Source organism: Notechis scutatus, chromosome 3 (genome assembly GCF_049901735.1).
Source record: "Notechis scutatus isolate UNSWTSFEM ecotype Mainland chromosome 3, rNotScu1.2, whole genome shotgun sequence".
Lineage (NCBI taxonomy): Eukaryota > Metazoa > Chordata > Lepidosauria > Squamata > Elapidae > Notechis > Notechis scutatus.
In genome coordinates this window covers 95,362,831-95,389,930 of record NC_142011.1, presented here as the reverse complement: position 1 = coordinate 95,389,930, position 27,100 = coordinate 95,362,831, and the positions used below count along the sequence as shown (strand labels likewise).

General features: G+C 39.6%; 2 protein-coding genes across 5 annotated transcripts in view; both read left to right on the top strand.

The window, feature by feature from the left end:
• The window catches only part of CFH (complement factor H), a 170,342-nt gene that overhangs the window by 129,322 nt on the left and 13,920 nt on the right, over positions 1 to 27,100 (top strand). The gene's annotated exons all lie outside the window — the stretch shown is intronic.
• LOC148131290 (flavin-containing monooxygenase 5-like) lies at positions 1,820 to 26,911 on the top strand. 2 transcript variants are annotated; one of them, XR_015748681.1, is made up of 4 exons: positions 1,820 to 2,311; positions 2,994 to 3,066; positions 13,704 to 14,598; positions 26,690 to 26,911. XR_015748681.1 is itself a non-coding variant. In XM_087960825.1 (3 exons), exons 1-3 carry the CDS (start codon positions 2,026 to 2,028, stop codon positions 14,047 to 14,049), a joined length of 705 nt encoding a protein of 234 aa, XP_087816951.1. In that variant the 5' UTR covers positions 1,820 to 2,025; the 3' UTR covers positions 14,050 to 15,116. The 2 variants fall into 2 exon arrangements, 1 of the variants encoding a protein (XP_087816951.1); XM_087960825.1 differs by lacking the exon at positions 26,690 to 26,911 and having other exon boundaries at positions 13,704 to 15,116.

Here is a 27,100-nt window from a genome sequence, read left to right as displayed (position 1 = left end):
ATCTCCAACTGGGTATGATGCTCAGCAGCTATGGACAGAGAATGGATGAGGACCAGCTGGCTTCTTAGATGTTTCAGCTCTCCCTTAAGAAAACATTATTTATTAAAGGGCCTATTTGCTCAATACTTTCATGAACTCTCAATAACCCATGTTCTCTGTGGTGGTGTAAAGAGTAAAGAAATATTGCTTAAGCCCAGACTAGGGGGGAAGGTTAAAAAATATATCAGACAGACATTTCATCTAATATATTAAAGAGAGTGTTTGGTGTAGTGGTTAAGGCATCAGGTTAGAAACTGGGAGTCCGTGAATTCTACTCCATCTTAGACTAAATGCAACTGGGCAACCTAGGACCAGTTACTTTCTTCTCCTGCATAGGAAGGAGGTGATGCCAAAACATTTTTGAAAAAAAAAAATCTTTCCAAGAAAAATGCAGGGACTTGTTCAGGCAGTCTCCATGGAGTAGACATGATTGAATGGAAGGAAAAAAATGTAAAAGAGAGAGGAGGGGAAATATTTTTATAAAAGTAGATTTAGGCTACATGGAAAAAAAAATTTGGTCTGGTGTACCTTGTAGGGCTGACAAGTACGACTATCAGTTTGTCTAATCCATCATCAGGCCCTCAGCTACCTACAATTCTGGACTGGACTGCAAACCTCTGAGAGTCTAGGAGCCCTGAACTCTTGTTTGCCCTGAAATAACTGGATCCTAATGATGGATTAAATATCTGATAAAAAAACCATCTTTTGTGAATCCAGAGTCTGAAGCAAAACTTCAAATACAGCTTTCTCATCCCTTGCAATTATCTGAAGCACCAAGATGAAACCAATTCCCTTTTTGTGCACCTGAGAATTATTCGCTTCTTGCTGTCAAGGTGCAGTGGAAAGCCAGCAATTAAAAATAATGTTACTGAAGAGATAGAAATCTTAGATAGGTTGGAGTGGGGAGGATGGATAATATATGACTGAGGGAGTGTCCCTCCGGCTATCAAGACATCAATAAGTAATCTGTGTGGTCCTTGAAGCCAAAACATAGCATTTTCCTTATCTAGAATTTAATTCACAGCTGCTAAAATATCTGGTAATTATTTTAAATCTTGTTTCCTGATTGAAAAATTGGATGCTGCTTTTCAGAGTACCAGTCCTGGAAGCTTTAAAGAGATTGTTTTAATAACATGTTCATTTTAGTGCTCACTGATTCCAGGACTATGACTTTATACAAATGGATGTTTAAAATATTTATTTAAATGGCCACCTATCTTATACAGTAATCCTACATGACTCATCCCAAAATCAATAAATCAAAGCATTTCAAACACTCCTCACCATGGTGCCATGATATCCCATCTTAATGACAATATGAAAATTTTATCAATGGCACAGAATCTTTTGATAATCACCTAGCATGTAAAGTGGCATATAATCTCTCCCAGATTATTCTGAAAACAGTGCTAGCAATTCAATTTCTTGAGTGGCTGCACACTCATATAGTGGGTGAGACCTCATCCAGTCTCCAGTCATCGCATCAAAGTCCTAAATATTCTAGCAGTACCTTGCCCTTTTATGATCTTTATATTTTATTTTAGTCTGTGAACCCTTGTATGTCCCCTTGCAGCTTTTTCTTCTTTTGCTCTCTCCTCTTAAATAAAATGGCAAAATAAATTATTCCGCAGTGACGGAATATATTGTCCCAGATAAGTTAATAGTTAAAAGAATGAGATACCAGAGGTCAGTGGAATATTCAGCTAACCCAATAACAAACCATGAGTAAACCCTATATAGGCAGACTTGTCCTATGAACAATATAGGGTCTCCCTGTAATAGTTCTGCTAAGTTGTGCTGTGATAAGTTAGCTAGTTGTACTTTTTCTGATCACACTTTCTAATTTTGCTTTTGGAAGAGTTTCTATTGTGTTAGCTCCTTTGTGTATCACTATCAACATTTTGTTTTTTCTCTTACAGATTTAGCAGCCAGCATCCAACTGTCAATGATGAACTCCCAAATTGCATTATTTCAGGGAAAATTGTCATGAAATCAAACATCACAGAGTTTACTGATACTGCTGCCATCTTTGAAGATGGTTCCAAGGAAGAGGATATCGATTGTGTTATTTTTGCTACAGGATACAGTTTCTCATTTCCTTTCCTTGGGAACGTTATGAGAGTTGTTGAAAATAATATCTCCTTATATAAGTTTGTCTTCTCACCTCAACTGGAGAAACCCACACTAGCAATCATTGGTCTTGTGCAGCCACTGGGGGCCATCATGCCCATTGCAGAACTACAAGCTCGCTGGGCTACACGTGTCTTTAAGGGTAAGGTCTTTCAAAGTTTGTCTGGATCAAGGTTCTTCAAAGTTGGCAAGTTTAAGACTTGTGGACTTCAACTTCCAGAATTCCTGAGCTAACATGACTGGAGGAGGAATTCTGGGAGTTGAAGTCCACAAGTCTTAACGCTGTCAAGTTTGAAGACCCCTGGTCTGGATTATCAATGTACTAATCTTGGGCACTGGGTTCACTATATTTATCATGGTTAACTGAAGTGTACTGAAATAATCCAATTGCTTGAGTTTACACAACATGCCAAATGATAAGCAATTATGCCAGCTGAATTATCATAACAGTCTGAACAACACATCAAGTGAAACCAGCTATACTTTCAGAATGAAAATTGCAAACCAAGCTAGAAATGATATTTTGATGGTACTGGGCATTTATTTTCTGGCATTAAAATATTTATCTAATGAGAGCTGCCATTGGAGAAACTTCCTCATATGGACTATCTTCAGAAATCTTCCTATTTGATCAGCCAATCTTAATTACGAATAGAATATCATAGAGGAAAAGATGATTCCATCCATTCTGGATAGGATGTTTTAATTTAGCTGAATAATAGTGTTTTCAGAAATTCTTTATTTTCATTTCCCTGTCTTTAGAAACCTTCCTTCCTTTAGATCCATGAAAGTATTGTCTCTTAATTTTTGACCCACTTTTTTAGGGCTTGCTGAGCTGCCATCAACAAGAGAGATGATATCTGATATTACTGTTAAGAAGTTTTCCATGGCAAAAAGGTATGTGTTTCAACTGTTGAAATGTGTATCAGTCTTCTAATTCTTACTTTAAGCATAATAATTGGTAAACATGTTGATTGGATAGGTGATCTTCTGTCCTATAACATATTTGCAGACTTTTCTAAGCAGGTGACACTGTCAGGCTTCCCGACACTAAAGCCTCTTAGAGACATCCATAAGAGGCAGAAACTAAATCTTTACTATATTTCAGAACAGTCAGTTGATATTCACTGAGCCATTGAAGCTCAGTGATAGATTTTTTCCTAGATGAAATCCAGCATTTTTCCCCATGTCCATTCTTTTCGTAATGGAGCTCTGAGAACACAGATGTCTATGCACTAAGGCCCAAAGTATGAGAATCAAACAGGGTGAACTTTAAGTCCTAGTACATGAGAGCAGTACAATATTGTTTCTGTTATAATATGTACAGAATAACCCTTGAGTAACAAGGATATGCACATGGAAACGTTTATGAGAGTAGTTATGAATAATTATTCAGCTACACACAGATGCACTAAATTGAGTTAAAGTTTACTTTAAGAAATATCACAGTCCAATAAACGGTCCAGGTCATATACGTTTTACAGTCCAAAGAATATCCAATTACAAAGTCTTCTTCCTGGTTGCCTTTGTCATTTACAGTAAACAAAAATATCAAAACATAAGCACAGCATAAATACAGCAGAGAACCTTAGATAGCAACAGAATGTCAGAGAGACAGAACGTCACAGAAAGCAAGCTATGATCTCTTATGGTAATTTGCAATATAATCAACCAATCGGAATATAGTATAAATCAATACAGTGATTTTGTCTTAAAGCTACAAACATACATTGTTGGTTTATATATTGCCAACCCAACTAATTGGTGGACAGATTCCTAACATTCTTCCCTTTGGGTAGGTCAATATATAATACATCTTTAAACCATAATTCTCACAACACTCTTTATGCTTAATTGCACCTTGAGCTTTCGTGAAATGATCTGCAATATTATGTTCAGTCATGCAGTATTCTAAGTGAATTAATTTATTTTGAACACACTGTCTAATGTTCAAATATCTAAAATCAGTGTGTTTAGACCTTGTTTTAACAGCTAAATTAGTAGCCATACTAATTGCAGATTGATTGTCTTCATAAACAATAAACGGATCATGTACAGTAAATCCAATATCCTTCAGCAATTGTTTATAATATATCAATTCTGTACACATTAATGATAAACATGAGAATTCCGCTTCCATAGTGGATAAACTAATATGTTGTTGCCTAATAGACTTCTATCCTATTAAAGCAGGGGTGTCCAACCTTTCACCTTCCCTGGGCCACATTAGACGATGAAAATTTGGTTTGGGCCGCACATAATTAAATTAAATAATTAATTAAATTAAATAATTAAATTAAATTAAATTAAATTAAATTAAATTAAATTAAATTAAATTAAATTAAATTATTAAATTAAATTAAATTAAATTAAATTAAATTAAATTAAATTAAATTAATAAAATAATAAAATAAAATAAAATTATTATTTATTATTTATTCTTAATTATTTATTAAAAATTATTTATTTTTTATTTTATAATTTTCCGGCCAAATTTTGCGGGGGGGAGGAGGGGGAAGAAAGCTCGCCCGCCTCACGCCTACCTCTCCTCCTGCAAATGCAGCAGCGGTGGCGGCGGGGGCAGGGGCAGAAGCAGCAGCGGTGGCGGCAGAAGCAGCAGCAGCGGTGGCGGGGGCAGAAGCAGCGGCGGCGGGGGGGGCAGAAGCAGCAGCAGTGGTGGCGGGGGCAGAAGCAGCAGCAGCAGCAGCGGGGGCAGAAGCAGCAGCGGTGGCGGCAGTGGCGGCAACAGCAGGAGGTGGCGGGGCAGGACTTTTGGGCTGTGGCTGCCCGCCTTTTCTGTTGCTTGCCTCGCCCCGCCTCGCACCTACCTCTCCTCCTGCAAATGCAGCAGCGGTGGCGGCGGGGGCAGAAGCAGCAGAGGCGGCGGCGGGGGCAGAAGCAGCGGCGGCGGCAGCGGGGGGGCAGAAGCAGCAGCAGCGGCGGCGGGGGCAGAAGCAGCAGCGGTGGCGGCGGCGGCAACAGCAGGAGGTGGCGGGGTGGGACTGCCCGCCTTTTCTGTTGCTCGCCTCGCCCCAATTACCCAGCTATGATAAACTACTGATTAAGGATTGATATATTTCCTTATCAAACATAGGACTTTTCATATCACTATGTGTAAATTCCTTACTCATTGGTGTCTTGGCAGATTTACAGTGCTCCATGTTATAGCGTTTTAATAATTAGCTAATCTTCTTGGCTTGCGAAATTTTAAAACCTTTATCCGTTTTCACTATATCAAGACCCAAATAATGCTTAATCTCCCCTAAATTTCTAATCCTGAACTTTTTTTGTAATCTATAAACAATATCATTTGCTTCTTGTTCAGTTTTAGTTATAATTGCTATGTCATCCGTAAATAACAGTAATAGAGAAATTAAACCATCTTTTTCTCTTCAGAACAAACAAGGATCACCTATACCAGCTTCAAAACCTATTGAAATTAATTCCTTTACAATACATTTATTCCATTCATAACCAGATTGCTTTAGACTATAAAGACTTTTCTTTAATTTCCAATAATCAGTTTTTCCATCATCCTTTAAACCTAATGGCTTTTTCATATAGATGGTATGTTGTAAAGGTGCATGTAGATATGCAGTTTCAACATCTACATGGTTTATTTTACATTTATTCTTAGCTGCCCAAACTAATGCTGCTCTCAATGTATTTGCTCTCAGACTAGGTGCAAACACTTCATCATAGTCCTTATCTGACTGAGCAAATCCTTGAGCAACTAATCTTGCTTTATGGGTAATAGTCACATCCACACCAATCTTTCTCTTATACACCCATTTGCAACCTATTGCACGCTCACCTGGTGGTAACTTTATATCCTCATACACCTCTAAATCTTTTAACGATTTTAACTCCCTATTCATAGCTTCCTGCCAAGCTACCTGATCTTTTGTAGGATACAGTTTTATTTCATTGAAGTTAGAAGGTTCTGTATTAACCTGACATACAATGCTTGCTTGAAATTTGTCAGGTGGATGTCTCTCCCTAGTTTACCTCCTAGGCAACTCAGTACATGTTGACATGTCCTCTTCCTTTATCTCCCCTATCAAATCCTTGTCTTCTACAGTCCTTGTCTTCTACATAGAGGGTTCTTCTATTGATGATTCCTCCACTGAGGATCCCTCCACTATCTTATCATCAATATTATCATTAGGATTATCGGTAAACAATGGAGTCTCAACAACACTATCCTGTACCTTATTATATTCCTGTTCAAGCTTTCTCCAGCCAACATGCTCCAGAAATTTAGCACTTGCACTGCAATATACATTAGTAGTACCTGGCTCCCAAAATCTAAATGATCTATGATTAGCTTCATAATCTACAAAATATAATTGTCTTGCTTTATGTTGTCCCTTTCACCTTACTTGCGTGGGATATGAACCCTTGCTGGGGTTCCAAATGTATGTAAATAACTGAGATATGGCTTTTTTCCATTCTAACAAGTAAATGGTAATTAACCAGTCATTGAATTCACTACGTTATTCAAAACATGGTTAGCACACATTATTGCTTCACCCCAACGTTTCTCTGATAAACCAGAATCCGAAATAATAGTCCTAGCCATAGCCTGTAATGTTTGCCCTCTACGTTCAATATATGAGTTATGTTGTGATCTATAAGGAGCAGAACACTTATGTTCAATGCCAGCTTTCTGTAACATGACTTCAAATTTTCTATTGGTAAATTCAGTACCATTATTATCTGTTACTAAGCTAATAACTTTCTGTTTCTTTTTCCTTTCAGCAAATTTTAGCCAGTTTACAAAATGCTTGTGTGTTTCTGTCTTCGTTTTCATTAAATAACAGAAACCATATCTGGAAAAATGATCAGTTATACTTAATATGTAACAGGCTCCACCTAAACTAGGTTTCTTAGGTCCAATAATATCAGCAAAAACAATCCCTAATGGTTCACTGGTTTTGAATCCATTTACCCTATTTGCAGGAGTTACCTTGCTTTTTTTCTTGATTGCAAGCATTACAATTTAAATACTTTGTACAAGGTTTTAATTTTATACCATTAGATAACTCAACAGTTTTCTTTAGCATTTTGAAATTTATATGTCCCATACGTCTATGGAGCAGATGAATACATTCATCATGAGGCTTTTTATTCTCATAAACTGAGTTAGCATTAATTAATAGATTATCATATATAATAAACAAACCATTATCCAATCTTGTAGTAATGCCTTTACCCTGTTTTTCAATTAAACATTTATCTCCCTGAAAGGTTACAACAAATCCTGCTTTTACCATTGCTGTTACAGATAGCAAGTTAAATATCAGTCTAGGTACATATAACATCGGTAAATGTTCATTAATACATGAACAATATGCAGTATCTTCTCCAGATGCTCTCATTTTCCACCCATTAGCTAATGATACATGTTTACTCTTTGTCATGTTAACAAACCTCTCTTTACTTTTAGTTATACACTGCACTATTATACACTCCACTGTCAACTACCCATATATCATGGTTTACAGTTGTAGTTGTACTTGATATGGCTAAACTAACATCTTTATAAGCTCTCTGTATATTAATAGCATTCTGTTTCTTACCCTTTTTATAGTATCTGGCTATATGACCTTTAGCCCCACAAGAAAAACATTTCCTAACAATATAGGCAGTTGAAGACAGTTTTTCTTCCTGTGGTTGTCTTTCTCTCGGTTGATTTCTATCTTGCCTTCTTCTTGACTCTTCTAACAGTCTTCTAGTTATGCCAGTCAATGTAAGTTCATCTCTGTTTAAAACTTCCAGTGAAGACACATAATCATCATAAGTTTCATCCAAAGAAGAAAGAATGATGTAAACTTGATGCAACTCCAAGAAAATCAGCTCCCTTTCTTGTAGCTCTTGTAAAGTCCTTTTCATAAACTCCAAATGAGCTAACATATTGCTACCTTTTATAAGACCTCCTGTCTATATGCAGATTCATTGTTGTCTCGAATGAGACCAATCACTGTTGTGTCATCAGCAAACTTCAGTATTTTAACAGATGGATCGTTTGAGATGCAGTCATTGGTATATAGGGAGAAGAGAGGTGGAGAAAGCACACAGCCTTGGGGCCCCCCCTGTACTGATTGTACAGGTATCGGATGTGATTCCACCTAGCTTCACCTGCTGCTTCCTGTCTGTTAGGAAGCTTATGATCCACTTACAAGTGTGTTCAGGTACCACTAGTTGGTTTAATTTACTTAGAAGAGTGTCTGGAATGATGGTATTGAATGCTGAACTGAAGTCTACAAAGAGGACCCCTGCGTAGGTATTTGGAGATTCAAGGTGTTGAAGGATGTAATGCAGAGCCATGTTAACAGCATCATCTGTCGATCTATTTGCTCTGTATGCAAACAGCATGGGATCTAACAGTAAATCTGTGATGGTTTTCAGGTGGGACAGCACAAGCCTTTTAAAGATTTTCATAACTACAGATGTTAGAGCAACTGGTCTGTAGTCATTCAGTTCCTTGATGGAGGGCTTCTTTGCACTGAGATGATGGTAGAATGTTTGAAGCAGGAAGAAACATAGCACATCTCCAGTGATCTATTGAAGATTCGGGTGAAGATGGGGGCCAATTGGTCAGCACAGACTTTTAAGCAAGTGGGAGTTATCTTGTCTGGCCCTGGTGCTTTTCCTGGCTTTTGTCTGTGTAATAAATCTTGCACTTCCTTTTCTGTGATCACCAGAGGTTGTGAGCCCAATGGATTGGGGCCAGTTGTAGGAGGCTTGGCTGTTGTTGGTGTGTTTTGAGATGTGGGTTGTGGAGATAGGTGGCTGTAGTTTCTTTTCAAACCTGCAGTCTTATAAATTACAATTACAAAGTCTTCTTACTGGTTGCCTTTGTTACTTACAGTAAACAAAAATATCAAAGTATAAGCACAGCATAAATACAACAGAGAACCTTAGATAGCAACAGAATGTCAGAGAGACAGAATGTCAGAGAGAGCAAGCTATGATCTCTAACTCCCTCTTATGGTAATTTGCAATATAATTAACCAATCGGAATATAGTATAAATCAATACAGTGATTTTATCTTAAAGCTCCAAACATACATTGTTGGTTTATATATTGCCAACCCAACTAATTGGTGGACAAATTCCTAACAGTTTCCATTACCACTGGCATGATATTCTTCCGACTAAAATCGGAATTCTGATTTTTTTCTTTTCCAAACAGTGATTCCTACTTTTTTTCGTTTTTGCCATAAACTCTCAATCCTTTTCTGTTACGTCGGTCTAGACCTTTCCGCGCCTCCGATCGATCCGATCAGAGCTGGCTCCGCGGCCATGAGCCGCGCCAGCCAGGCAGAGCGAGCTAGTGTACGAGGGGCTGGGGCATGTGCTGGCTCGTGCGTACGGCCTGTGTTTCAATCAGTCATACGCATGCCCAGTCAGTTTACCAGTCAGACTTTCTGAATCACAGATGAACACTATACAGAAGCCTGATGATGGCAGATGAGATTCTGCCGAAATGTTTCTACAACTTTAATAGAAGAACTATAATGACTTGGGAAAATACCCGAACAAAGCTGATACCATACATACATACATACATGTTATGTCTCACCTTCACAAGATAGATGAGAAATCCGAACTTCAACAAAATACAAGCAGGCAAGAAAATTCAGTATTTACTGAGTTAATTTCCTTGAGCTGGCTATGTTCTTGGCAGTAACACACACGCTGCCTGCCAAGTCCTACGAGATAACAGGAACATAAATCACTAGAGCTTTCCAGAAACAGGATACTACGAATCTCCACAGAAAAAATCACACTTTGTCCCGTACGGAGAACCCAGAGCAAACACACCCACTTTTATTCCCTGTGGGGTGTGTCACTAACTCAGCTCAGTCTCTGATTCGTCCACGACTCCTGCGCTGCATCTCACACTTCCTCCTGCGACGTTGCCTAGCATCAAGCCAGCATTCATCTGCTTGATTCTCCGTCACAGGCTGCTCCGATATGCCCTCCTCCTCCTCCTGATTACCCTCAGGCTGTCCCTCTCGGTTATCTGCCGAAACTTGAGGCATAATCAGGGAGGAAGGCATTGCCGAAGAGGAAGGTCCTGGGGAGGAAGGCATTCCCAATTCCACCTCCTCCTCATCTTCCGAATCCTCTTCCTCTAAGGATGTAGACTTAGGACTCAGAGCCACAACACATACATACATACATACATACATACATACATACATAAATCATGGTCAATTTTGAATGCATAGTGGAAAAACAAATCTTGAGCCTTAACAAGGTCGATACTACCATGTTTCCCTAAAAATAGGACCCGGTCTTATTTTCTTTTGGGTTTGAAAATAAACACTTGGGCTTATTTTTGTGGAGGTCTTAATTTTTTTTCATAGTTCCCATTAACATTTTTATTGAGTTATAAACAGAGGTGGTATTCAGCTAGTTTGGACCGTTCGGGTGAACTGGTAGCAGAAATTCATAGGACCAGCAAATACTACCTTTGGCTGGCCCTGGCCCCACCTGCACAGTCACCTGGTTACCGCTCGGCGCTGCCTGCCCGCTGCCTGCCCCACCTGCCAAACCGCTCGCCTCCCTCCCGCTCACCCCACCTGCCTGCTCACCCCACCCCACCCAGTCACTTCTCATCTTGCTTGCTGCGTCATTACAAACCTACCTTTGCCTGCCATTGCTGCCTACCTTCTGCCACAGCCCTGATCTCCCTGGGTGAGTTATTGTGCAAGCCCTGGTCGAGTTGACTCCTGGCGTGGCCTACCTGTTTCTGCTGCCACAAGCCCCAGTTCAGTGCTGACTCCCAGTCCAGCCTAGGCCACTGCGTGCCCCCCCATCTCCGGGCTTGACTGGCTTGCTTTGCTGCCAGTGTCACGTCTCCATCACATGCGGTCCTCACGGTATGGCTAGCTAGCTGCCCCGCCCCACTGTACTCAGCCTCCAGTGCTGCTTCCAATGCTTCCCAGTACTTCCTGCCCCTTCCCACTGTTCCCGGCATTTCCTGTGTTTCCTGGAACTTCCCATGTTTCCCAGATCTTCCCGCTTGCCTCTGAATGCTGTCTGAGAAGCCACATAGCTCTGCTGGCTGGAAGAACGGGGAGAGTGTGATCCCCCTTGGCTGGGAGGCTGCATGGCCATGCTGGCTAAGAGAACGGGGAGGGCGTTTTTCCCTCTGGCCAGTAAGCCACATGGTTGTGCTGGCTGGGAGAACAGCAGAGCGCTTTTCCCCCTGGCCGGAAAGCTGCATAGCCACATTGGCTGGGACAACAGGAGAGCCTTCTCTCCCCTGGCCAGGAAGCCACATGGCTACGCTGGCTAGGAGGATACTTGCCTCATGCAACATTGCTCACCTGCCTTGCCAGTGTGTGTCAGAAGAAAGGGAAGCAAAAAGTTCAGCCAAATCTTCTCTTTCTCAGGCATACATGCAGAGAATACCTTCTGCAAGGAGAGAGCGCGGAGTGAGTCCCTCCGGTGCCATGAGATGTGCGCACGCTCTGTGTGTATGCCCGAGAAGGAGGAAAAGTCTTGGGTGAGCTTTTCTGCCTCCCTTCGCAGCGGAGCTGCTCAGAAGGCAGCAGGACTTTTAAGGTACTTCGATGCAGGAGGGAGAGAGGGACCATAAAAGAACAAGCAGGCCGCAGGAGCTGCCTTCCGAGCATCTCCACTGGGAAGGGATGCAGAAAAGTTCAGCAAGTCTTCTCCTCCTTCTTGAGCATACACACAGAGCGTGTACACATCTCATGGTGCCAGGATCTTCTGTGAGGAGACGGCACATGGACGAGTCCCTCTTGCACCATGAAATGGGTGCACGCTTTGTGTGTATGCCCGAGAAGGAGGAGAAAACTTGCCGAACTTTTCTGCCTCCCTTCGCAGTGTGAAGGCAGCTGCCGCAGTCTGTCTCTTTAAGGTACTTCGATGAACTTGTGCGGTTCTTTACTTGGGTAGCCCGACGCCGCCACAGCGCCTGCAGTAGAAGCAAGCAATGTTGCAACAATGAAGTACAGTAAGATTTGACGGTGCAGAAATTGGTCCGTACGAACATAGTGCATCTCTGAGGAGCTTCTGACCAAAAAAACCAAACAAACCAACACCACCCCAAAACAAAACCCATTCGGCAGGCAGACTCGGCAAGCAGTCACAATCTTCAGATTGGTTTTTATTTTGTCAGCCCAAGTGCGGGGGGGGGAGAGAGAAGGGGAAGGTACGTAGGGAATTGCCCTGTCTCTGCAGCATCGGTCATGTGACTGAGTGGGTGTGGCCAACTCGACATCACTCACAGCAAGGTGCCACCCCACCATGCCATGAGTGACATTGAGTTGGCTACGCCCACCCAGTCACATGACCACCTAGCCACGCCCACAGAACCGGTGGTAGTAAATTTTAAATCCCACCACTGATTATAAAGTATTATAAAATATAAAATACAAAGGAAATAGAAAAGCGGTGGGCAGGAGAGGGGAAAGAAAAGTTAGAAAAGATAAGAAAGAAAAAGAACCATAGACCTCTGACTCTGTTAAAATAAGGCATTAACATCACATCACAGCTTTTTGCTTTTTCATAACAATATGAGCAAGCCATTTCTATAAAAATCTATCAGTCTAATTAGTAAAACCCAAAATCAGAGTTTCATTCTTCTCCACATCAAGCACAAAGTTCAGAAGCAGTCTCCATGTGGAAACAAAAGTACTTATATTCTTTTCTTTAATCAAAGTGGTCAGTTTTGCCATTTCAGCCAACTCCATCAACTTCTGCAACCATTCATCCGTAGAAGGAATCGAAGCGTCCTTCCATTTTTGTGCATACAATAGCCTTGCTGCTGTCAACATATATAATAACAAAGTTCCAATTTTTTCTCTACTTCTTTTTCCATTAAACACAAAAGGAAAATTTCTGGTTTCATTTTCATCTGCGTTTTCACATTTTTTTGTATTAAAATATGAATCAATTGTTTATACATCTTAGATAACTTATCTGTGTTAAATACCAACAATACATTATCTTATACATTTGTTCTTTTAGATTGTAATTTAATGTGAATTTTAAACTTCATCCACATATTTTCCCATTGTTCAAGTATCACATTGTATCCAAAGTTCCTTGCTCAGTGAATCATATAATATTCATTTTCCAAATTTAAGTTCAATAACATTTTATTGATTTTAGTAATAATATATTCATCGTTGCCACATAATGAAATTTCCAATTCATTTTTAACAAAGTCAAATCCATTTTTTATCCTGTTTAAACCTTTATCTGAGGCCAGGCATCTTCTAGGTATCTTCATCCTTGCAGTCCCTGTCCTCTGGAACATCTGCACTAAGAAACACTTGGCCCCACTCCCATGTTTAAAAGAGCCTTGAAAATCTGCTTTCTCCAGACCTTGGGTTTTCTATGCTATACTCTTCTTCATTGGTTGTTCTTTCTTTTGCTGTTTGAGTTTTATAAATTGTATGTTGTTATTGTTTTTACTATAAGCCATCCAGGCATTATAGAGTTGGACTGCTTTGTTAATCATTTCTCCTCCTGCTTGTCTTTTTTAGATATGTGAAAAGTCAACGCCACACCATCCAAGTGGACTTCATAGACTATATGGATGAACTGGCTTCTCTGATTGGGGTCAAGCCCAGCATATGGTCCCGGTTTATCACAGATCCTAAGCTGGCCCAGGAGCTTTTCTTTGGGGCATGTACTCCGTATCAGTATCGCTTGCAAGGGCCAGGAAAATGGGAGGGAGCCAGGAAAGCTATCCTGATGCAGCATGAACGGATCTTGAAACCCTTGCAAACCAGGCTAGTTACTCAATCAGACAACAATGCCTTAGTGCCCCTTTGGTTTAAGTTAGTTGGCCTTCTTCTCCTGTTTGCTGCAATTTGGGCTTATTTTTGAATCCACAGAAGTCCTATTCTCCTAATGCCAATCCCAACCTACATAGATTTTGGCATTACAATTTCATCTTTGTGCTTTCAATAATTTACCGATTAAGTCTGTACATATAAACAGATTTTATTTCTCTAAAAGTAGCAATATTTTACTATATTATGTGTAAGTTTCACCCACAAATGATTGTTAATGTTTCTTGTTAGGGGACATGTTGAGGTAATTCCCCGTTAGGAGAATGAGTGCGACCAGGGAAACGTAGTGAGAGTAGTGAAGAATAACACACAACTAGCACACAGATACACTGTATGGTAGGTTTGTAGGTTTTTACTTCCAATAAAGGTTTAAGCAAAGTCCAAACAAGCAGTCCAAGTCATTTACAGTTAAAACAATCAGTTTTCAGCCCAGGGATAATCCAAATAACAAAGTCTAGTATAAAAAACAATTCAGTAACAGATTTACATCAAATTCAAGAAGAACTATGATCAGTAAACAATCAATAGTCAATAGGAACGGCAACACTCTCCAGAACAACAGAACAGGAACTGAACAACCCAGGTGTCAGCCTTCAAGATCTTTTCTGGCTCCATCTTATGGCCATTTGAGGAACCACACCCAATTATAGTTTTAGCATTCTCTTAATGAGACAGTATTAAAATGTCTATCCTGGTTTATATATTTTCCAACCCAACTAACTGTTAGGTGACTTCCATTCCTAACATTCTCCCCTTTGGGTAGGACAATATATACAACCTTACATTCTAAGTCCATAATACTCATAGCAAACCTTATGCTCTACAGAGCCTTGGGCTTTTGTAAAATGATCTGCGATATTATTTTCTGACATATAGTATTCCAGCTTAATCATCTTACTTTGCGCACATTGTCTCACATTTAAATATCTTAAATCTGTGTGTTTTGATCTTGTCTTAACAGCAATATTTGAAGCCATTTGTATTGCTGATTGGTTGTCTTCATAAACAACAATAGAATCTGTTACATCGATTCCCATATCAATTAATAGTTGCTTATAACAAATTAAATCTGTACATAATAAAGATAAACATGAGAATTCAGCCTCCATTGTTGACAAACTTAGATGTTATTGTCGAATAGACCTCCATCCAATCTACACTTTTCCTAATAATACTACAGTGCCCGATGTAGATTTTCATGTATTTTTGTCTGTAGCAAAACTTGCATCAGCATATGCAGTTAAACTCAGTTCATCTTTAGGCTCCAAATACAATTCATAATGCATTGTTTGTTTCAGATATCTTAACACACACTTAGCAGCTTGCCAGTGCCTTTCATTTGGCTCAGCATTAAATCTGGCTAATTGGTTAACACTGTATGCTATATCTGGCCTTGACCAATTACTGAGATAAGATAAACTACCAATCAAGGACTGATAAATGTTCTTATCAAAAATAGGACTTTGAACATCACTATGGCTAAACTCCTGCCTCATTGGTGTCTTAGCCAGTTTACAAAGTTCCCTTTTAAAATTCTTTAGTAATTGGTTAATTTTATCTGCCTGTGAGATCTTGTATCCTCCCCTGGTTCTATCTATCTTTAAACCAAGATATTGTTTGATTTTTCCTAACTGTTTTATCTTAAATTTCTTCTCTAACAGTGATATTATTTTAGTAGCTTCTTGTTCAGTTTTGGTGATTAATGCTATGTCATCAGTAAACAATAGCAACAATGACACTACACGATTACTTTCCTTTTTAAACAAACATGGATCAGCCATGCCAGCTACAAAACCTATTTTAGGTAAGTCCTTAACTATACACTGGTTCCACTCATATCCTGATTGCTTCAAGCCATAAAGACTCTTTTTCAACCTCCAGCAATCAGTTGTATTATCATTTTTGATACCTAAAGGTTTCTTTAAATATATAGTGTGTTGCAACGGTGCATGCAGATATGCCGTCTCTATAGCTAAATGATTTATAATGTATTTCTCTTTAGCTGCCCACACTAATGCTGCTCGTAATGTAGTAGGCTTCAGACTAGGTGCAAACACCTCATCGTAGTCATTTGCTGTCTGACTGAACCCTTGTGCTACTAACCTGGCTTTATGGGTAACAGTCCCATCTACACTAGTCTTAATCTTATAAATCCATTTATATCCTATGGCATGTTTACCTGGTGGTAACCTGACATTTTCATATACCTCCAGTTTTTGTAAGGATTTCAGTTCCTTATCCATTGCTTCCTGCCAAGCAGCCTGATCCTTAGCAGGATACAGTTTTAGTTCACTATAGTTACTTGGAACTGTATTCACTTGGCATACAACACTAGCCTGGTATCTATCAGGTGGTCGTGTTGCTCAGGTTGAACGTCTTGGTAATACAGGGCTTACTGGTGGACTCACCTGTTCTACCTGCTCCTGTTATCCTACCTCCTCCTGTGCCCGTTCTCCTACTTCCTCCTGTTCTTTCTCTTTAATGGCTATTTGTGGTTTACTTATTTTATCTTTAGGGACTATTTGGATGTCAATTATAACATCATTGTTGGATTCCTGTTCCAGTTTATTCCACCCAACGTGCTCAAGAAATTTAGCACTAGCACTACCATAAACATGAGCTGTGCCTTGATCCCAGAATCTAAACGATCTATGGTTGGCCTCATAACCTACGAAAAATAACTTCCTAGCTCTATGTTGCCCTTTCAGTCTTACTTGGAGGGAATATGCACCCATGCTGGAGCTCCAAATGTGTGTAAATAACTTAAATTTGGTTTTCTGCCATACCAACGAGTGAATGGCAATTCTCCAGTTGTTGTGTTAACTACATTGTTCAACACATGGTTACTACACATTATGGCTTCACCCCACAGTGTTTCAGGCAAACCTGAATCAAATAACATAGTGCGAGCCATGGCTTGTAATGTTTGCCCTCTTCATTCTACAAACGAGTTATGTTGTGGTCTGTAAGGTGCAGAACGTTTATGCTCGACACCAGCCAATTTCAACATAGTTTGGAATTTCTTGTTAACAAACTCAGTCCCGTTATCAGTAACTAAAGTAATTACTTTACTCCTTATTTTTCTCTCAGCAAACCTTAGCCAGTTAAAGAAATGTTGGAATGTTTCTGTATTGTTTTTCATGAGATAGCAGAAACCGTACCGTGAGTAATGGTCCATTATATTCAAAACTTAGCAGGCACCTCCCAAACTGGGTTTTTTAGGACCAATTATGTCAGCAAACACAACCTCTAAAGCAGGGGTGTCCAACCTTTCACCTTCCCTGGGCCACATTAGACGATGAAAATTTGGTTTGGGCCGCACATAATTAAATTAAATAATTAATTAAATTAAATAATTAAATTAAATAAAATAAAATTAAATTAAATTAAATTAAATTAAATTAAATTAATAAAATAATAAAATAAAATAAAATAAAATTATTATTTATTATTAATTATTAATTAAAAATTATTTATTTTTTATTTTATAATTTTCCGGTCAAATTTTGCGGGGGGGAGGAGGGGGAAGAAAGCTCGCCCGCCTCGCGCCTACCTCTCCTGCAAATGCAGCAGCGGTGGCGGCGGGGCAGGGGCAGAAGCAGCAGCGGTGGCGGGGGCAGAAGCGGCGGTGGTGGTGGCGGGGGCAGAAGCAGCGGCGGCGGGGGGCAGAAGCAGCAGCAGCGGTGGCGGGGGCAGAAGCAGCAGCAGCGGCGGCGGCGGGGCAGAAGCAGCAGCGGTGGCGGCAGTGGCGGCAACAGCAGGAGGTGGCGGGGCAGGACTTTTGGGCTGTGGCTGCCCGCCTTTTCTGTTGCTTGCCTCGCCCGCCTCGCACCTACCTCTCCTCCTGCAAATGCAGCAGCGGTGGCGGCGGGGGCAGAAGCAGCAGCAGCGGCGGCGGGGGCAGAAGCGGCGGCGGCAGCGGGGGGCAGAAGCAGCGGCGGCAGCGGCGGCGGGGGCAGAAGCAGCAGCGGTGGCGGCGGCGGCAACAGCAGGAGGTGGCGGGGTGGGACTTTTGGGCTGCGGCTGCCCGCCTTTTCTGTTGCTCGCCTCGCCCCGCCTCGCGCCTGCCTCTCCTCCTCCTCGCTGGATCTTTCATGAAGGTTGGGGTGGGCGTTGGGCCGCATTACGAGGCGACCTGGGCCGCATGCGGCCTGTGGGCCGCGGGTTGGACAAGCCTGCTCTAAAGGTTCTTTGGTCTTAAACCCATTTAGTCTGTTTGCTGGAGTAACCTTGCTTTTCTCTTGGCTACAAGCATTACATTTTAAATACTTGCTACAGGGTTTGCTACTCCCTCTGACAATTCAACAGTTTGTTTGAGCATTTTGAAATTAATATGCCCCGGACTTCCGGTGACAGGACAGGGACGTCCAGAGGTGGAGAAGCCCAGCTGTGGCTTTCGAACACCTCTTCTCGCGTTTGGAGCTTCGTGTCAGCATAGAGGACCCCCACGTTGCTGTTTGGGGGAAGGCAACCCCCCAGCAACAAAGGAAGAGCCTCTGAGACCAGCGCGAACGAGCCAGCCGCTAGCAAATGGCGGCTCCAAAGTCCGGTCTGTCACTGAACTGATGAAGCGAAAAGTGACAGCCTGAAAGATCCGAGCAGAAAAAGGCGGAAGGACTATAAAAGTCGTGACAGAGATCGGTGTCTGATCCTCCCTGTTTCAATGTGAGTAATGTGAGTTGTCGGAAGCTGGAGATAAGCGGCTAGAAAAGCGGTCTGAAAAGTGAAAGGGGGGACAAAAGCGGGTGGAGGGGCTCATTACTTAAAGTGAAAGTGTGGATTGGAGCGTTCGGAAGGAGATTGCCGGGGAGAGAAGAAGGCTGCGGGGAATTCAAGAGCCTTGTGAGTGGACTGCCATCTGAGACCAGTTCCTGAGAAGACTAGAAGACTAGAAGAGGATTATAGCTGCGAAGGAGGGAAGAGTGGGGCGTAGAGAGTGGGATAGCGATCCGCTGACTCTTATGTGAAAGGTTTTCTGCCCTTTAGCAACGTTGCCTACAAAACTGATTTCTAACGTGACTGATTTGGAGCGGACACTCTAAGTGACAGTGGTCTGATAATTGCTGGCAGAAGGGAAGAAGAAGAGGGAAGAAGAAGAAGGAAAGAAACAGACGGAAGCCTGGTAAAGACTGATCGCTGAGCGCTGATAGCAATTAGTCAGCACTTCCTCTGCTCCTCTGGTACACCCAGGAAGAAAGACTATAAGGCAGAAACGCCAGCCTCAACTCAGACTTGTCTTCCTTTGGTACCAATTCCACAGACGCATGTCTAGAGACCCCTCGAAATCTAAAATATCCTTTTCCTTCCGCATCCTCTCTTTCTCCCTTTCTCTCTTAGTCTTTCTTTTCTCTCTACAATATTTATAAATTTAGGTATAAAGGTAAATTGCTTTTTATAGATATAAGTATTAACTGATTAGAGTGTCTTGAATATACAATAATTCTAAGGACTGTTAAATATAGTTGACTTAGATTAACTGGAACTCTCAACATCAATACACAATATAGGATAAAGGTATATATAGAGTGAGAAATTTTAGAGTTGTTTGTAAGCTTTAAACAAGTTTGATTTGACATAGTATTGATTTATTAGTTGTAAAATATAATTAACTTTGGTATATAAACTTATTATAGAGAATAATATATAGTATTTGATAACATTTTATAATATTGGAATTTAAATCGCCCAAACGACAAATTGGGCCGAAGAAAGAGATCTAAAACAACGTGGTGGTGTAATTTTAGTAAACAGACCTGTAATCACATTCAAGGGGCTATAACGCCGAATGGTGATTTGGGACAATATACTTAACATAGTCCAATTGCAAAAACAAATCTTATTAGAGATGACTTCCACAACAACCACGGCCCTGAAAACGGGAAGGAAGAACACCCAGACCTTGACGACAACTTTGGCATCAGCCTCCCCAACAACACAGAAAACTATAGAAGAGACCCTGACAGGAGAAAAACAACCGACCGTTACCAATGCTAATTTACAAGCGACATTAGTATCCCTGCAAGAATCAATGTCCAGAATGCAGGAGATTATGATCAAGAACCACAATGAGACTAGAGCCGATATTAGCGAACTGAAGGAAGAAATGGGTAAACTAAAAGCGGAGATGAGAGCTGACATACAGAAAGTTGAAGAAAAGGTTGGGACAATGCAATTGGCCATGGAAAGAACTGAAATAAAAATAAAAGAAATAGAGAAGAGGACGGAACGAGCGGAGAAGAACCTAGAAAGGACTGAGGAAGACTTTAAAAACGTAAACAGAGAAATGGAAGATTCCTTGGTCCAACTAGAGATGGACAGAGCAGCGGCATACCTAAGGTTCCAGAACGTGGAGAAATCCAAAAATGAAGAACTAGAGCAATTAATGGCAGGTTTGCTGGCTGAACTAGTAGAAAAAGAGAAAGATGACTTACTCAAAGAATTTGACGAAGTCTATAGGGTGAATACCAATTATGAAAGGCGTCACAACTGCCCAAGGGAGATACATATCCGTTTCTCAAGAAGATGCGTGAGAGACCTAATACTGAGAATGGCCAGAGATGAGAGAATATTATATAAGGGCAAAGAGATCATTGTTCTTAAGCAAATTCCAAAAAAAGTGAGGGCCATAAGGCAAGAATATAAATTTTTAGCCAATTACTTAAATAAAAAAGAAATTTCATTCAAATGGCTAATCCCAGAAGGGATGTTAATATCGTGGAAGGGAAGAAAAATTAAAATTGATTCAATAGAACAAGCACAAGACTTCCTAGAACAGCTAACAACCACGGAGGACCAACATGCTAGGGAGGAAACTCAAAGGAACATGCAGGAAGACCGTAACCGCCATAGGAATAAAGAAGAAAGACCCGTCCAAATCCAAGGGAAAGACAACTCACAACAGGAAAGAGAAGAAACAACTCTATATCAACCACAAGAAGAGAGCCGTATAGTTACAAGACAAAAAGCGAAGCAGACTTAGGTAAATGGAGGAAGGAAGGAAAATTCTTTCCATCAATATAAACGGCTTAAATTCAAGACCCAAAAGGAAAAGGATTCTAACCAAACTAATTAAACAAAATGTTGATATAATTTGCATACAAAAAACACACATTAGGAAAAATGATGAGAAATTTTTAGATTGTCCGAAACTGGGAAAATTATTCACAGCGCCAGCAGATAAGCACAAAAAGAAAGGTATTGCAATATATGTGAGAGATTACTTAAAAGCGGAGTTAATTTGGGCGGACCTGGAAGGAAGAACTCTGGTGGTACAAATTTCAATTAATTGTATTACATTTTTACTGGTAGTAATCTATGCCCCAAATGATGATCAAGGTAAATTTTTCAAACATCTCCACCAAAAAATAATAGGCTTCGAAAAAGGCAATATTTGTCTGATTGGCGATTTTAACTCTATTGCTGACTATTGGAAACATCACAGTAACACGAGTAAGAATAAAAAAGGAAAAAGAGAATTTTCGAAGCCATGTAAGGATATGATGAATGAATTGAATCTGGTAGATATCTGGAGAAAACTAAACCCAAAAAAAGAACAGTTTACTTATTATTCTAACCGACATAAAATCTGGACAAGAATAGATATGGCTTGGATAAATGGTGAACTAGTAAACGAAGTCAAAGATAGCGAAATCTTACCAAATGACTGGGCTGACCACAACCCAATTCAAATAACTTGGAGAGGTAGAAGAAACCCAAAGAAAAGATGGACACTTAACACCCACTTAATAAAAGAAGAAGAATACACTAACAAATTGAAAGAAGAACTCAACTTTTTTTTAAAGGAAAACAATAATGAATTAACCTCGAAACAAAATATATGGGACACAATGAAGGCAATTATAAGAGGAACAACAATTTCTTACAATGCTATGAGAAATAAAAGAAAGTATGCCCAACAAAGTAACTTACAACAAGAAATTAAAGATTTAGAAACCCAACTACAAAAGAACCCCAAAAACCAAAAAATACAAAATCAGTTAATGACAATTAAACACAAACTGAATTTACTGGAACAAGAAAAATTGGAGACAAGTCTGAAAATGACTAAACAAATCTATTTGGAGCATGCAAATAAGCCAGGGAGATGGTTAGCCCACAAACTCAAAAAAACGAAGGAAAAAAAAACTGATACACCAATTAATGGACGAGAGGGGCAACTTGAAAGATGAGATAGAGAAGAAAAAAGAGATTACCCATAAATACTTCGGGAAATTATATAAAAAGGAAGAAGTTAGTGAGGATAAAATAAGGAAATACCTAGAGGAAGCGAATGATAAAGCAATTGGAGAGGAAGAGATAGAACTATTAAACAAAAATATTACATGGTCCGAACTGAAGTCAGCAATAGAGAAGCAAAGCAACAACAAATCGCCAGGACCAGATGGGATACCGGTAGAACTTTATAAAACAATCATAGAACAAATTGGACCACTGATGTTGGAAGTATTTTATGAGGTACTCTAAGCAGCTAGGATGACGGACTCATGGAGGGGAGCCTTAATTTCGCTGATCCCGAAGGAGGATCTAGACCATAGATTCATTAATAATTACAGACTGATTTCGCTCCTGAATGCTGATTATAAACTATTCTCTTCTATTATAGCTAATAGATTAAAACAGGTTTTAAACACACATATCCATGAAGACCAAAATGGATTTCTCCCATTTCGACAAATCAAGAATAATTTAAGAACAGTGATAGACATTTCAGAATTCTATGAAGCCCATCCGGAAAAACAATTTGCATTTATGTTTTTGGACGCTGAAAAAGCATTCGATAATCTAAATTGGCATTTCTTAATACAAAAATATGCAATATGAATCTTGGCACTAGATTTGAAAACATCATAACTACAATTTACCACACTCAACAGGCAAATATTCTAATAAATGGGGAACAAACTGGCCCAATAAAAATAGAAAAAGGGGTAAGACAGGGTTGCCCTCTCTCTCCTCTGCTTTTCATATTCGCCCTAGAATCACTTTTGACGTGCATTAGGCAAAATTCGAGAATTAGAGGACTGAGGATTAAATCAGAAGAGTATAAAGTACAAGCTTTCGCTGATGATATGGTTTTCTTTTTGGAGGAGCCTATAGAAAAAGGACATAACCTATTAGAAGAATTAGAACGATTTGGAGAAGTTGCAGGACTCAAAATTAATAGGAAAAAAATGAAACTAATGACTAAAAACTTAACAGGAGACCAGAATAAAGAGTTAGAGACATCAATGGGAATACAGGTGACAAAAAAAATTAAATATCTAGGAATTTGGCTAACCCCACAAAGTAAATCACTAAAAGAAAACAATTATGACAAACTACTCCAACAATCTAAGAAAAATTTAGATTCCTGGAGTAAATTACAGCTTTCTTTACTGGGCAGGATTGCCTTGATTAAGATGAATATACTTCCAAAATTTTTATATTTATTCCAGACAATTCCAATCAAATTAAATAAAATTTTTTTTTATAGAATTAAATAAGATAATGCTAAAATTTATTTGGCAGGGAAAAAAAGCTAGGATCAACGTAAAAGCCTTACAAGATTTGAAAAGCAGAGGAGGGTTAGCCCTGCCAAACTGGGAAATATATCATACGGCAGCCATTTTACTATGGATAAAGGAATGGGTGAATCTAACCAACAAAAGAACACTAATATTAGAAGGCCACGATATGCAGAAAGGATGGCATGCCTTCCTGTGGGAAACTGGGGGGAAACCCAGGCAATCATATTTCCATAGGCACCTTGTCAGGGACTCGCTACTAACCAATTGGAAAAAAGTACGTAAAAAACTCTATCTAAAAATACCGATTTGGCTTTCTCCAATGGAAGCAATAGTACACCCTAATAATTTGGATATAACTAAAATGATTAAATACGAGAACTTATTAGACCCACAAGGAAAGCTGAAATCACGACAAGAATTACAAGAGCGAGGATTCACAATTGACCAGTGGGTGTACCTTCAAATCCATAGTAGATATAAACAAGACATTAAGGAATTCGGAATCTACAATAAATTGCAGGCTTTAGACAAAATTCTATTAGGACCGAATAAAAAATATATATCTAAATTCTACAAACACTTATTGGAAACGGAACTAGAACAAGAGATTGTCAAAGGAAATATGATTGCGTGGAGCAGAAACGTGGGACAGAGTATCACCCTAGCAGAATGGGAAAGGATCTGGAATAGGAACATTAAGATCACGAAGTCAGCAGCTTATAAAGAAAACGCATACAAAATGTTTTATAGATGGCACTTGTCCCCTACGAGATTGGCGAAAATGCACCCCAACACGAGTCCCAAATGTTGGAAACGTCAAAACATAGAAGGTACCTTCTTCCATATGTGGTGGTCATGCAAAGAAACTCAGAAACATTGGCAAAAAATTAGGCATTGGCTAGAGGAGATTACTAAGGAACAAATTGAGTACAAACCAGAGTCCTTCCTTCTAGGAATTTTTGATAAACAAGTATCCAAAAAATCAAAGTATATTATAATTCATATCCTAACCGCGGCCAGACTGGCGTTCGCTCAGTGCTGGAAATCACCTTTTATCCCCACTAAACAAATGATCATTCAGAAAATTTTAGAATGCGCCGAAATGGACAAACTAACCCAATCTTTAAAAAATAAAGAATCCTCAACCTATTATAACAATTGGAATCCTTGGTACAATTGGCTAAATCAAAGATAGACTACTTTGAGAAAAATTGTAGCCAAGGGCTACCTAAGCAGAGTTAATGAAAAGTACCGCTGACGATATACTTGAAGAAGACAGGATCTTACAGACAGTCACAAAAATATGGTTTTATTTTAACTGTTTCCCCATTCTATCCCCACCTTCCCTTACCCTTCCCTCTCCTCCCCCATTTGCCCTTCTTTCTCTTCCTCTTGGTCTCTGCCAAGGCCTGTTTGCTTTCTCTTCTGTATATAATTTGTAGATGTGTTGTTTTTAATGGTAAAATTAATAAAGTTTTTCATAAAAAAAAGAAATTAATATGCCCCAGATGTCTATGCAGTAGATGTATACATTCATCATGTGGCTTAACATTGTTATAAACTGAGTTAGCCATCTTCAACTGATCATCAGGTATCACATATAAATCATTCTCTAAATTAGCAGTAACACTTTTACCCTCTTTCTCTATTATACAGTTATCTCCCCTAAAGGTTACTACATAACCAATATTAACTAAAGCCCTTACTGATAACAAATTTCAGTTTAGGTACATATAACATAGTTAAATGCTCATTTAAACATGAACAATATGCAGTACCCTCACCAGACGCTTTCATCTATTTGCCAATGATACATGTTGCTTACTCGTAGACATGTTTACAAACCTCTATCTTTAGTAATGCACCGCGATGCTCCACTATCAACAACCCACAAATCATGGTTTACAGTTGAATTGCTAGACATAGCTAAACTAACATTCCTCTTAGCCTTCTGGTGATTACCAGTATTCTGTTGTTTTCCCTTCTTACAGAATTTAGCTATATGTCCCCTAGTCCCATAAGAAAAACATTTCCTAACAGTATAGGCAGTTGAACACAAATCCACTTCTTGTGGATGTTCCTTTCTCAGTTGGTCCCTATCCAGCCATCTTCTTGCCTCTTCTAAAAACCTTCCGGTTATGTCAGTCAATGTCAGTTCATCTTTGGTCAGGAATTCCAGTGAAGATACGTAATCATCATAACTTTCATCCAATGAGGAAAGAATGATGTAAACTTGATGCAGCTCTGAAAATATCAGTTCCTTTACATGTAGCTCTTGAAAAGTTCTTTTCATGAATTTCAAATGAGCTAACATATCTCCACCTTTCAGAAGACATGCTCTAAACAGTTTACGTGTAAGATGTATGTGTGCACCTACACTGTCAGGAACATAACTCCTCTTCAAATTCTCCCAACACCTAGCAGGAGACTCTTCTCCACGAATATGGACTAGCTGCTCGTCACTCAGTGTTGGTCCAATTATACAAAGAGCTCGTTCGTTTTTCTGTTTAAAGTCAGCAAGCTTCTTGGCATTGTCCTCATTTTCTGGATCCCAAGCATTTCTGGATCCCAAGCATCCAGTGGTTCTTGAACTACATTCCAAAACCCTTCTCTACACAGAAGTAGACTGCACTTCCTAGACCAGGAAACATAGTTTGTTCCATCCAACCGGGTTATCAGTGATAGACTTGTTGATGGGTCTTGGGGCATCTTTACAAGGATAGTAACCCACAATTAAACAGTAAACAGCTGTCTGTATAAGGTACTGTGTTTTTCACACCAACTCTCAGTTATCTGAGCCTGGTATGGCCTGGGCCCATAACCATTATTGAGGCAATTCCCTGTTAGGAGAATGAGTGCGACCAGGGAAACGTAGTGAGAGTAGTGAAGAATAACACACAACTAGCACATATACACTATATAGTAAAATGTAGGTTTTTACTTCCAATAAACGTTTAAGTCCAAACAAGCAGTCCAAGTCGTTCATAGTTAAAACAGTCAGTTTTCAGTCCAGGGATAATCCAAATAAGTCCAGTATCAAAAACAGTTCAGTAACAGACTTACATCAAATCCAAGACGAACTATGATCAGTAAACAATCAATAGTCAATAGGAACCAGAACAACAGAACAGGAACTGAACAACCCAGGTTTCTGGCTCCATCTTATGGCCATTTGGGGAACCATATCCAATTACAGTTTTAGCATTCTCTTAAAGAGACTGTCTTAAAATGTCTATCCTGGTTTATATATTTTCCAACCCAACTAACTGTTAGGTGACTTCCATTCCTAACAGGACAGTTTTGTATTATTCATTTTATTGAGTGTACTTTTATTGGTCAATGATAATAAAGCTCCGTCTGTTTCATATATTTCTGTTATCCTTCTATTCATGTAAGTCAGTTTTTGCTAGATGAGAATGCATATCAAATTAATTGAGACAAAGAGAACAACAATGGGAATTTTAATATTGTTATTTTATTAAAAGTCTACTCATGAACCTGTTGGAAGAAATGTCCATCTGGGTTCAAAGTTCCAGTGGGAAGACAGACACTGGAAAC